At 40.0% G+C, this 13,122-nt stretch overlaps 1 protein-coding gene across 3 annotated transcripts in view; it reads left to right on the top strand.

Annotated features, from left to right (window-relative positions):
- ASB7 (ankyrin repeat and SOCS box containing 7) overlaps positions 1 to 13,122 on the top strand; it is a 29,512-nt gene that overhangs the window by 5,348 nt on the left and 11,042 nt on the right. For all 3 annotated transcript variants that reach the window (XR_010082364.1, XM_063412444.1, XM_063412445.1), the window contains exons 3-5: positions 999 to 1,096; positions 4,156 to 4,416; positions 10,749 to 11,354. Coding sequence is in view for 2 of the 3 variants with exons in the window: in XM_063412444.1 (XP_063268514.1) it covers positions 4,206 to 4,416; positions 10,749 to 11,354 (817 nt within the window). In the remaining variant the exon portion in view is untranslated. The remainder of the gene's footprint in view (positions 1 to 998; positions 1,097 to 4,155; positions 4,417 to 10,748; positions 11,355 to 13,122) is intronic.

The following is a 13,122-nucleotide window of genomic DNA, read 5'->3' as shown; positions in this document are numbered from 1 at the left end:
AATGGTTTTATTGTTTATTATATTATTGCAGTGCTCAGATGAGATAAGGGGGCCTTTCACTGCAAGTTTGCAGCCAAAGGAAATGAAAGGTCAGATAAAGGTGCACAAAGTATTAGTGAAATAGCAGTGATGAGTACAGGAGGAATGGTCTGGGACTGATCCCATTAACTGCAGGTGACAGGGGGATGAGGAGGGGTCAGTCTGGAGGAGGAATCTGCACAGGGCTGTAACTGGCATTTGGAAAACTTTGATTCTACAAGGGCAGTTCTTCTATATGAAGGAAAGGGTGAAGATTTTTGTGCTGGTGGTTTTCTTGTGTTGTGGAGGTGGCTTTACCTGTTTGTGAAATGTAGCTTGAGCTGTCACATGAGGGACAGGAGACAGGCTGGTGGCTCTGCAAATCCAGCTGAAGGACACAGCTCAATGCTCCATGGGCACAGGTTTTATTCTTTACTTAGGGAAGCAGAGATGGGATGGAGATTTAAAAAAACAACCCCAAACCCTGTACAAAAACAACAATTAAAAAACACCCACAAACAAACAAAAAACCCACAAAAGTAGTTTGGGAAGGACTAAATGGATCCTGAATGTTTTTCCTGGCATCTGACTCCCACGGGGAGATGTTGAGCAGTGAGGCAGAAATACCTACTGTAACCTTTGCATCCATTCTTGTTCCATACAGGAGGAGCAGATACACATAATTATTAGAGAAGGGTGCAGGCCATTTCTTGAAGGTTTACTCCAGAGAGGAAGCACATCCCTCATTTCTCTTGTATTCCATAAAACATTTTCTGTAACCTTTTCCTCATATGGCACAAGCAAACTTTGCGCACCCCAACCTCAGGAGGACTCTTTGATAATGATGGAAAACACCCTTTGGGTCTTTTCTAACATAGCTGCATTAAAATGTAGCATTCTCACACAAGAACACAGTAAAAGGAAGTAAACCTCTCGCTTTTATTCCTTACAACTAACAAGAAATACCATTTTCTTTAAAGGGTAGCAGGTTGTTTGACACACATGGGCAAAGAAGATTATGAACAGTGAAGACAATGAAGAGTGGGACATCCATCAAAGAGTAACAACCTCTTATAAGGTAATTCAGGACCACATTGAGTTTATCCTGTTGTACTTGCAAAATCAATTAAGTAACTGTTGTTGTCCTCCATTTTCATGGCACTATAAAATCATTATAACCAAGAATATATAGGTATATTTTTCCCCCCTGTGCTTCCTTTCATTTTTTTACTTGCATGCAGAAAGCCAATATGTAACAACCCAAATGCATGCTGAGTTCTGAATGAGATTGATTACAGTTGCAAAACATTAAATATTAAATGCCAAAGGGCTACTTCCAGTAGTCCTCCTTCTCTTCTCCAAAGATTGATGTCTTAAATGGGGCTTTGCAAACAGGAGTTTTAAATGATCTATGGAGCAGAAGTAAAAATGTTTTCAAAGCTGGTGTGTACCTAAAACTCTCCTGAAACCTTTAATATTATGGTTAAGTGTTCTTGTCATTTGAATTTCATTGCTTGCCATAGGGGTGAGATGGAAGAGTGGATATTTACAGAAACTGTGCAAGTGATAAAAGGAGCTGCCTGACTTTGTCTTCTGCTTTGTATGTTTTAGTACTTATGTACTTTAGTACCAGCTAATTTGAATAAGCTCTGCTAGTCACATGCAACATATGGAGCCAATGCCAATTTTTTATAATGCTGCATTACAAATATACCCACCAGCTGAGAAGTGTGAGAGAGAGAGCTCTGCTTTTCCTCAACCAACTGTCTTCACAGAGAGCTGAAGGGGGAATACTGCTGGCCCTTCAAATGAGAAATCCCATTTCACTTCATCTCTTTAGTTATCCCATCTCTTTCTGTAGCACTTTGAGCAACTAACCTGACCTTAATTTACAGTGAGGGCTTGCAAGTATTGGTCCTTCACAAGAAAGGACTGTAAAAATGGCATCATAAAGTTTTGGTCAGATATTCTCAGTTTGAAAAAAAGTTTTCATATCTTGTTTTTGTGGGTATTCAGAAACTAGGGCTAAAAGGGGCATAGCCTGAATTATTATTTTTAAGGGTTTTGCATGACTTATCATCAGTTAGATTCTACTGTCAGTTTTCACCTGCAAATCCAAAGGAAGATCCTACTCTTGCAGCTGGAATTTCATCACCCGTGCTGTTAGTGGTGTGATGCAGAATGAAGTCGAGCTCGCTGTCTTATAGGTGAGCATGTTCTGAAGTGCTAATTGGAGTTTAGAAAAGAGCTTAGCAAAAGCTCATTAGAGTCAATAGAAATACTTCCATTGTCATCAGATTAACCAAGTCTGATTTTTGGAATATGCTGCAAAAGTTGACCTATTGAGTTGGCAGTTGCTGCTTTGCAAATCCCCTTCCCTCCCAGTCTCAGATAGTGAAGTTCACACTATAAAACAAAACAAAGCCAGTTTCTAAGCCATGTATAACATATGGAGCTAAAAAGTCTTCTTTAATAACCCTATGCTGAAGTAGTGATTGTTGCCATACATGGTAAGCTGAAGCATTTATAAATGTCAAAGACAGGCATTTGCTGTGTGTAATTTCCATATTTGCAGGGTAAGTAGGGTCACTGGAGCACCTGTTAATTATGAGTTTATATCTCTCCAAAAAGCAGATAAATGACTTCTTTTCCATGGGCACGAGGAGGCTGTAGAAGAGCAAATCCACACTGTGCCTTTGTCTGCAAAGTTGGCAGTGATTGATGTTTTCACTTTTCTCCTGGCTGTGGGTATATCTGGATTACAGGGAAACAGGTGTCCAGTGGGATATGGGGAGCTGATTGCAGTGTCTTTTGAGTGACCTGTGGATCACGAGGATCTGTACATCCTTGTGATACCTAAAAGAAGGTTTAGGTGATGATGTGTGTTGACATCCTAATAAACCAAAAAATTACCGTAAATTTTAAGTTTTGCTTGAAATTCATTTTCATCATTAGAACTTTCCTTTGGACTTCAATGTTGATTAACTTTGCAGGAGTTTAAATACATTGCTCTTTTTCATCTTCTAGGTCTGTGTTACTATCCATCCACTTCTGAATATTTTCTGAGGCTCCTGTTGCTTAGCATTACCTCTTTCATACCCTGCTTTTATTCCTTCTTCTGATATTCCTTTCCATTTTAGGACTATGGGATATAATACACAATGTATGTGAAAATGCAATCACTTAACTTTGTGTACTGCAGAACAATCCCTAAATACCTGTTCATTTTCTTGGCCCCAAGTAGAACTGCAGATTGTACTTTTCAAACAGAGCATGGAGTACACAATACTTCTCTCTTTCCCAGTGTGTGCTTGTTTCTAGGCTCTTTTACAGTGGCTATTTTAGATACCCTTTTTGCCCTCTATCAAGGTAATTATAAATTGAATTATTCTGATATATGTTCTCATGGTGTTTGACAGGACTGTGGTAACTGCACTTAAATGGATTTTTAGGTCTTATATGTTATTATCCTTGTATTTGATTTTTGGAACGTAGAAGTTCTTTGCAGCCTTCGTGTACTAATTAAGAAGTGCTCAAGCCAGAATACAAACAGTAGGCTCTAATTAAAAAAAAGGGTGAGAAAGGAATAAAGATAATAAAGTTTTCAATTTGAACATTAGTGTTACTGATACATGCAGTAGGTCACAGGATTCTATTGATAAGATATTTTCACTGGAGCTTACAAGGGAGATTTCTAGAGAAATAAAGAGTATCATAGTTCAGTTACTGTGGCAGTGCAGTGGTGCTACCTGCAGCAGTTTGGATCATCCATTTGACCAGTGTCTCTGGAGGTAGTGACATTAACCACAGTGGGATTTGGAAATGTATGGTGGGTTCTGGAGGTTTTTCCTTTTGCTCATTGCTCAGTCGCTTTAGTTGTGAACTGCTGTTTGATGCTGTCATTTCTGAGGAAAACATTTACTGTTTATAATGTGCAAGTGTCCTTTTCTTCTGCAGTTCAGTGATGTCACCATGTGCTATGGTTTTGCTAATAACAGTGAGATCATTTGGGGTTCATCCTCTGTGTAACATCACTTTGCTCGGCACACAGAGAGAAGCCTCAGCATCACATTTCATTAATCCCTGTTTTCCTACATACCCCACTCCTGATTTATTCCTTCTTCCCACTGCTTGAAGGTGCCTGGGGTGAGCTCATGAGGCTCCTGTGAAGGCCAGACTCAGCTAGGATGTTACACCACCACTGCCGGAGGAACCCTGAGCTGCAGGAAGAGTTGCAGATCCAGGCTGCGGTGGCCGCCGGCGATGTTCACACCGTGCGCAAGATGCTGGAGCAGGGCTATTCCCCCAACGGCCGCGACGCCAACGGCTGGACCCTGCTTCACTTCTCTGCAGCGAGAGGCAAGGAGAGATGTGTCCGTGTCTTTCTGGAGCATGGAGGTGAGTTACCCACAGAGAAAAATCTTTGTGCTCATCTGACGCCTCCCAGTTTCCACTCGGGGCTTTGCAGCACTGATTAGATATCAAAACCACATCTAGTTATCTTTTATAATTGTTTTTTATTCTTTTGTTCTTAATATCTGTTTATTCCTGATGTGTACTCTGTGAATGACATCATAGATTAGCTTTATATCTTAATAACTTTTTGCCCCCCCAGCCTTGCATAGGAATTCAAGGAATGAATAAGCATTATGAAAATAGGGCAGAAGGACTCATTATAAAATGAAATGCACTCACAGCACTCACTACAGGCTTCTCTTCTCTGTTAGGGGTTATTATTAGAGGAAGGCAGATCCTTGAATTGAAATCCTAGGGAAGTTTGTTTCAGAATTCTAAAGCAAGTTAACCAGTTGCTTTAAAGACTTAAGTTTAATATAGGCTTTAACAGAATCTGCTAAATGTTATGAAATCAGTCCTCTTTGTGCAAGGACTTTAATGTCAGCTAATCCAGATGAGTTTGCATCTCTCCTGCATCCAGCCATGATGAAACTTTATTTCAAGAGCTGACTGAGTTTTGTTGATTTAAGTGATAATCATGTGGGTGATGATTATTACCCCTCAGCTGGTACAGTCAGGATTTCTCATTGCTTTAGCATCTTCCAAGGCCACCTGAAGTTTTAGAAAGGGATCACCCTAATCTTTTAAAGTGGTAGTGGAGAGGAAATCAGTAGATGTTCTCCACGTTCTGCTCTTTAAGAGCAGCATCCTCTATTCTAGCACTGTTCTTACCAAATGAATGATGAGAATTTCAATCCCAAGGAAACTGAAATGATCTTTCTGATGCTTTGTGTGTCTGAGCCATATGGGCCCCCTGTGTCTGTCACTGGCTTTGTCAGCTGTATGGATCATCCTGGAAGTGGAGTGGCATTAACAAGCTGTGGTAGTGGCACAATCAGTGATTTGTTCTTTAAGAGCTGTGGTGAAATACAGCCTGAGCAGCTGAACTCAGTGAATGCACCTACTACAGATTGTAACCACACAGAAAGGGCAAACCCTCATGGCCTTCTTGGAAGGGGGAGGAAACTACTAAATTTCATTAATATATTACTTTAAATTCTACTTTTTAAAAGTAATATATGCAGTTAATCTCAAGCCTTCAGTTTGATAATTCAAAAGTTTAGGCTTTAAGTAACATACATTGCTTTTAACTCCTTATCTGTGAGTTTAAAGATGATGTAAAAACCCCAATCCTTTCTGTATTCCTATGTATTTTCATTTTATAGGTTTTCATATTACACAGCTGCTGATTCAGTGGTTTGTTTTTATTTTTGTTGTTACTCTTCCCCATACAAAGTACCAGCTGAATGTGATGCCTCATGAAAAACTGCCTGTAATGAAACACCTTTGTCCTGAGGCAGCTTAGAGTTGAATCACCAGGATGAGAAAGTTGAGTAACAAATAGTGTGAGCTTTAGTCATCCACAGCAGCTTCCCTGCAACTGAGCCTCACTCCCGAGAATTGGCACTGCCTGCTGCCTTGCCTCGTTTTCCCTCAAAACAGAGGCATAAAAATAATGAGTATTTATCACATCATAATGTCACAAATGAGTTATTAAGCAGCGAGTGAGTTGACTCTTACAGGCTGAGTTAATCATGCCACCCTCATTAGGGAGAGGTTTGTGTCTACCTTTCCTCACGTGGTCTCCACTTTCCTCCCTCTGGAGTGGATTGTTTTGCTGCTGGTGCATAATCCCTGTTGGACAAAAAAAAAGATACTGGGGTGAAGGAAAAAGTCCTTTTCTGTTGTGAATGTTATGGTAAAATAGAGACTATTGGACTATATATTGGTAATAAATTAATAGTGAGAGGGAACCTGAGGAGTTCTGGGGGAAAGAGGGAATTGAGATGGGAAGGAAGTGGTGGCTGCTGTCGTTGTGGCTGTCTTGAGGGATGATGGGGTTTAGCAGAGCTGGGAATATTTCCATGGGGAAAATAGGGCTGGGAAAACCACAGTGGGCTGTTGCTGAGGGTGGTAGAGTGCTGTGCCTCAGATCTGAGGTGCTGGAAGGCTCCCAGCACTGCCTGCTAGAGGGATGGAGGCTGAGTTGGGCTAATAAAGGCTGAGAAGGAATCTGGGCACTGACCTGGAAATGAAAAGTAGATTCTTATGGGAGTCATGACCTGTCCGCCTCCTGCTTTTGCTTTTTCTCTTCCATCATTGCTCACCAGCAAAGAAAAGAGCCAGAGGACAGTGTTGTGCATGCAGATTGGCTGATTTGAGTGGAGGTGGTGGAACAGCAGGAAGCTTTTTATTATCTGCTGAGGAAGGAGACACAGATAGATGGGGAAAATGCAGAAAAAACAGTCCAGACTAAAGGATGAAGCCAGCAGAAATACCAGCTAGATACAGAGAGGATAAGTGAGATAACAAGTATTATTTAGCAATTGGTAAAATGCAGAAAGTTCATCATAACCATGGAGAAACTCAGTTTTGTAAGAAATAGTGAATTTGACTTTCTTGGTGTACTTGTCTCATTTTATTAAAGTGAAGATTCTACGAAACCACCCCTAAAAATGATATGGAGTCACAAAGCAACACCAATATAGGGAGTGTAGTTTTTAGTAATCTTGGATTTTATGTAACAAGTCTTTTTTCCCTTCAGTATACTTTGTAAATTTTTAATATGACATATAGAGACAGGCAATCCAACACTGGACAAGAAATATGTTTTATTAATTTCCAGCCACCACTATTAATGTTACAACAAGCTAAAATCTTGAAAGTGTCTAGTTAGCTGTCCCTTGGTGATACCTTCTCAGTATTAACTGAGCAGTTTCTGGTTACTCATATTAAAATGAAGAAATAATTCACTAAAGCTCCTAGAAATGAAATAGTAAGAGAAAGTAGCCAAGCAGACATATTTATTTATTTTTAGTCTTAGCTTCAAGGTATATAAATTTTAGTAAAGTCAAGCAGAATCTGGGAGGATCTAGAGAATGCCAGATGCTCACCCCCCCTAAGCTCCTAAAGTGTTTCTGTCTCTGAACATTAATACTTTCCTGGACATCTTCTGTATCACTGTTATCTTAGGAAATTCAAAACAGAAGCTGCATGTAGCCATGCTTCTAAACCTTGTGGTCAGAATTTAAGCCCTAGCTGAGGGAAATAAGCTTGAAATAATAGAAGTATTCAAGGAAGCCAGAAGCATTGCTTGAGCATTGCTTTCTTGGCTTCCCAAATTACTGTGATAGAATGACCTAAGGAAGGTGTCAAGGAAAAAGGAAAACTGTCCCACTGAGCTGTAAATTGAAACTCTGAAATATGAGTCTTTTATTTATGAATTTATATAGCCTCTAGATTACAGTATTAGAAAGAGTTTTATTAACATTAGGCTTTAAATAACTAGCTTAGGTGCCCAACTTTCACATGAAATAAAATCTCAGTATCATTCAGTGCTACAAATCTTCCATCTCGAGTGAGCTTGATTGCAGTAATTGGTACCTTGATAAGCTGTTCAAGGTTTCTGCCATTATATTTTGCCTTATATTTAAGAACATTAGAAGTGACCAAATGCAGTTGTTCATGTTTCTACATTCTGCTCTCCCCATATTAATGGGAAGCTTGGAATGAAAGAACTGTTTGACAGTCAGGATGGAGATGAGATAAAGAACCACTGGCAAGTGCTGGCTGGATCCCTTTCCAGCTAAAACTGCCAGGTAGTTTTTACCCCTCTGCAGATTCTAAAAGGTAATCTGAGAGTCATTCAAATTAATTCTTATCTTGCTCATGTTCCAGGGGAAGAGACTTTACAACTTGATACCAATACTGAAGCTTTTTTAAAAAAAATGAACAGAAAAAACCCCCAAGTTTTTTATAAGTTCTTCAGGCATGAAGAAAAATGTTACTTTTACTAAGACAGGGACTAAGTGGAAATTTGTAGGCAACTTCATGCAGGTCCAGGCTCTGCTAAAAGCCCTTGTGAAGTTCGGAAGTTTTCCAGGAGGTGGCAGCAGGACATTGATGGAATTGCAAAAGACGTTTCGTTCCTGTTAAAATTGTTTCTCTAATCCAGAGGCAGACTGTTGGCTCACCAGAAATCCATAATCTTAATGGGGATTACAGTATATTTTCACGAGGTTTTTCTAGGGGGTTTGTTATGGAAAGGTTGGTTGTTTGTGTTGCTTGGTTGCCCAACTGTGAGGCTTTTTTTTCCTATCCTTCTTAGGAAACTTCTTTTACATGACTTAATGATTTTTTGGTTCACTTCAGTGGTCAAAAGCAATGACATTTTGGGAGTAAGGAAGGTGTGGAAAGGTGCTTAAGACAATAGGTAAAAAGCATCCTTACGTTGCAAGGAAACTGTTGGGTTTGGATTACAACAACCAGTATAAAAGCACAAATAGGTGCACATGTAAAAGTTGGGCACTATCTGCTTGAATTTGGAACTGACATTGATCAAACAGGCTGTGGCAGTGACCTGCACCTCATGTGGGGGTAGAAATGATGCCCTGCATGCCTTATGCTATGTGGGAGAGAGAAGGTACAACTCAAATGTTATTTCTTTTAAAAATCATCTTTGGTGGAGAAAGGCTCTGCCTGCTGCTGTCTCTTTCCCTTTATGCCCATCTTCCTCCCCAGTCCTGCCCTTTATTTATCACCACTCAGAAGTCAATGTAGAATAGTCTGAGCACTGTGAAGAAAAAGACCCTGGGAGCTGCATCCCTTTGAAATATTATCTTTGTGTGGGTTGTGCTGATTCTTTGCTGCATTTTGCTGCCTGATCACAGAGCAGGTTTGGAACACCCATTCAGTTGCTGGCTGCGTTTTCCTGCTGGGCTGTGGGTGCTTCATTCATCCTTTAGCTCAGGTTAGTGTGACTTTTCAGAGCACTGAAACTTCTGCTTTTCACAGGAGATGAGGAAAGCTGTCACTAGCAAGGAACTAAACTTTCCTTAATGTACCCCTTATTTCTATGTTTATTCCTATTCTGTGCACTAGAGGCAGTTCTCACATCTTCTCTGTGTAGCCAGGCTGCATTCATTTGTATGTTGGATTTTTTTTGTTAGTTCATTTGTTTCCTTCCTCTCCATCTTCTCTTTCCATTTAGAAATATCCTTAAAGTTGCTGGATCATCTTTGCAGCTGTATTCTCTACTCCTTCCTTCCAGTCTTTTCATTTTGGTATAATATCTATCTTGGTGTTACCTGGATATGATCACAGTGGGTTGGGAAGCTTATTCCTGTTCTGCTTTTCCACCTTTTGTGTTCAGGTGTGTTCAGTCTAGGGTAGCCTGCAATTAATATTGTATTTTGAACTTAATTTAGAGCAGGTCTTGTGGTGCAGATGGTATCTAACTCAGGTTGGGAAGGTGTTCAAACTTCCACACTGCAGTTTGTACCTTTTAGTGTCCAACAGCAGCACCCATGGATGGAGGAAGGAGAAACCTCACAGCCTGGCTTGTGCTCTAGCTGAGAAATGGCACCTTGCCTTGGGTAATTAATTGCTATACAAGTGTGGGTGTCCTGAGGAAATTAGGTAAATTGATTGGATTATTTTAATTTTTAAATTAATTAATCTGTCTCAGTGTTTGTGCTGTGTGAAGGGGAAATAAAACTGTAATTACCTGTACTCCACACTAACAGTTTATCTGACTCCTTTCAGAAATGGGTTTTCACATTCTTAAATTTTTGTGAAACTATAAATTCAGAACAGATTCTAAACAGATTCATTATCTATGAAAAGAGACTTTATCAAGATAATCTAAAATAACGTATATCCTACATGCTTTGGAAATCCTGCAGACCACAGAGAAACATTTTACCTAATACAGCATTACACCCTAAAAACAATACAATGCTGCCAGACCACAAAACATCCGCAGTTTGGGACAGCAGATGTTTCTACACATGCTTCTTTTTAAGACCAAGAAGCAACACAAGGGAAAATAAAAAGTTGAACATGGAGAAAAAAATGTAATATTGTAGAGCTGGGGGAAAACTGGATGGACAGAGAGATGTGAGTAATTAGTAATTAATTCCTGAGAGTGCTAGGAAGATGTGGAAAAGTATTTGTCAAATGGAAACATACGGATGTGAAAGAAATTTTTTTTTGTAACTCTTTCTTAAATGCAATTTTAACTTTGTATTAAAAATAGCATGTTCACAAAAGCAAGAATTAGTTTGAAATACAAAAAATCCTGTCATGCTATGCTTGGAAAGACTAGCAATTACTGTTTGAATTTAAAAAAAAAAAAAAAAAAAATTATTTCCAGTGCTGGATGCTGGATTACCATAACTCCTTCTAATTATTTTTCAATTTTATTTTAACTTCAGCTGATCCCACAGTTAAGGACTTAATTGGAGGCTTCACGGCCCTGCATTACGCGGCCATGCACGGCCGGGCGAGGATCGCGCGCCTCATGCTGGAGTCTGACTACAGGAGCGACATCATCAACGCCAAGAGCAACGACGGCTGGACGCCCCTGCACGTCGCCGCTCACTACGGCAGGGACTCCTTTGTCAGGCTCCTGCTGGAGTTCAAGGCTGAGGTTGATCCGCTCAGTGATAAAGGTACTACACCCCTCCAGCTGGCCATTATCCGGGAGAGGTCGAGCTGTGTGAAAATCCTCCTGGACCACAATGCCAACATCGACATTCAGAACGGTTTCCTGCTGCGATACGCTGTGATCAAAAGCAATCACTCGTACTGCCGCATGTTCCTCCAGAGAGGGGCCGACACGAACTTGGGGCGCTTGGAAGACGGACAGACGCCCTTGCACTTGTCTGCTCTTAGAGATGATGTGCTTTGTGCACAAATGTTGTATAATTACGGAGCAGACACTAACACAAGGAACTATGAAGGACAGACCCCACTGGCTGTTTCAATAAGTATTTCTGGAAGTAGCCGACCCTGTCTGGATTTCTTACAAGAAGTGACAAGTATGTATGTAAGAGAAGTTAATCGCAGGACGCAATGTCCTCTAAAAGCCTTCTTTGAATTTAGCCCCAGAAAAAAAAAAAAGTTCTTCCTCTCTGCCCCTTGATGCTATTTAAATGCACTAGGAAATTTCTGGGAAGGTGAAGGGATTGTGATACCGGGAATCTCTTACTCGGCAAAGGTGCTAATGTTAAGTGTATCTCATTTAAATTAGTTTTGTTTGAATATCTATGGGAAGCATTTATTTTAAAAGAGTGAACTGTAAAGTCTCATTTTATTTCTGGCCTTAGCCAGAAAACATAAGAGTTTTGAGTTTGATTTTGTTGTTTGTTTAGGGGTTTTTTAGTGTCTTTTGTTTTGCTTTTTTATTGCCATGCAAATCCTTGGCAGTTGATGGCTTTTTCATCTGCACTACAACTAGGGCAGAAAAGAGCTTTGGCTGCTTTGTGTTCTCCCACATTCCCTCCTTCCCTCCCCTAAACCAGACAACAAAATGCCACAGTTCATTCCTGAGCTTGAAGGGGTTGTGTAGCTTTGATTTGATTTTGTTGATGTCTTTGAAATACGAGAGATTTTAACTCATCGTGACTTCTGATATTTAGAAAAAGTGCCGGGCTCCTAATATCCGGATCACTTTGGATTGCCAGTTTTTGGTGTACTGGATCTACTGAAAGTTTTCCTCTCTCGACATGGAATGCTGCACTGATGTTTCATATTCATAGCATTGCCTAAAGCATTTAGGAATTGCTGATAAGCATTTAGCAGTTTGCCAATTCAAACATGTTAAGATGGCCTGGTAAATTATCATCCAGCTAGAATGATCTCTGCACTGCAGAGGATGGGGTATTTCATAGATCCTTTTTCTTGTCCCCTGCAGCTCCTTTTATTTTTTTGAATGTGGTAAATTTTTAATGAGAATTAGATAACTTATATACTCAGTAAAGAAACTGAAAGTCCGTGTGGGCTGGAAGTGAATCAGCTGAGATCTGCTGTCAGTAGCTGACACCAATAAGCATTTGGAATTTCCTTTCTTTTTCTGCCTGATTTGTGGTGTTGTTTTGGTTCATATCTGAAATTGAAAGAGAATTTCTGGAAAGGTAGAAGTTGATAAGAAACACAAGCAATTAGCAATTTTGGTTTAATTTGCCTGCCCCTTCTCATTCAGACACATTTCTTTCTGGTTTCCTTTTTGGAAACCTCTCACTGTATAGCTGCAGTGTCAGGGATTTTAGGAGACATTATAACATCCAGATTTGCAGTTTTCCAGTCTTAGGATGTATCAGGAAGCATGAAAGCTTAGGCTGCTCCGTGTTTCCTCAGTGTCTAAAGACAAATGGAAACAGGTACTGTAACTTCCAGCTTGCAGATTCCATACCTTAGGGGTTTGATGTTAAGTGAGAAGTAAATTCTGCTACAAAAAAAAAGGAGCTTTAATTTGTGGCCAGTGTAACAGGGTTGGAACTGTCCCAGTTTTGTGCTGTTAGAGGGAGAGCTGGGAAAGCAGTGCTGACAAAAACACTTCAGCTCTGTGCTTCTGAGCAAAATAATTATCAATATGTTTACAAACCACTGTAAACAAACTCTGCTGCCCTTTTTATAAATATCCAAACACTGTCTTCCCTGCTTTTCATGAATAATTACTTTAATAAGATGCTGTATAAGAGATGAGATGGATAAAGAGCAAGCTGGCATTTTGGTAGTGCAGTTCCCAGTTAAGTCTGACTGTACAGGGAATTGTTGAGATCTCGTGCTGTAGCACTTTGGGGAAGA

The sequence above is a fragment of the Prinia subflava genome, chromosome 15 (assembly GCF_021018805.1).
Source record: "Prinia subflava isolate CZ2003 ecotype Zambia chromosome 15, Cam_Psub_1.2, whole genome shotgun sequence".
NCBI classification, from domain to species: domain Eukaryota; kingdom Metazoa; phylum Chordata; class Aves; order Passeriformes; family Cisticolidae; genus Prinia; species Prinia subflava.
Note: the sequence above shows the minus strand (reverse complement) of the source record. Positions and strands in the feature narration are given on the sequence as shown.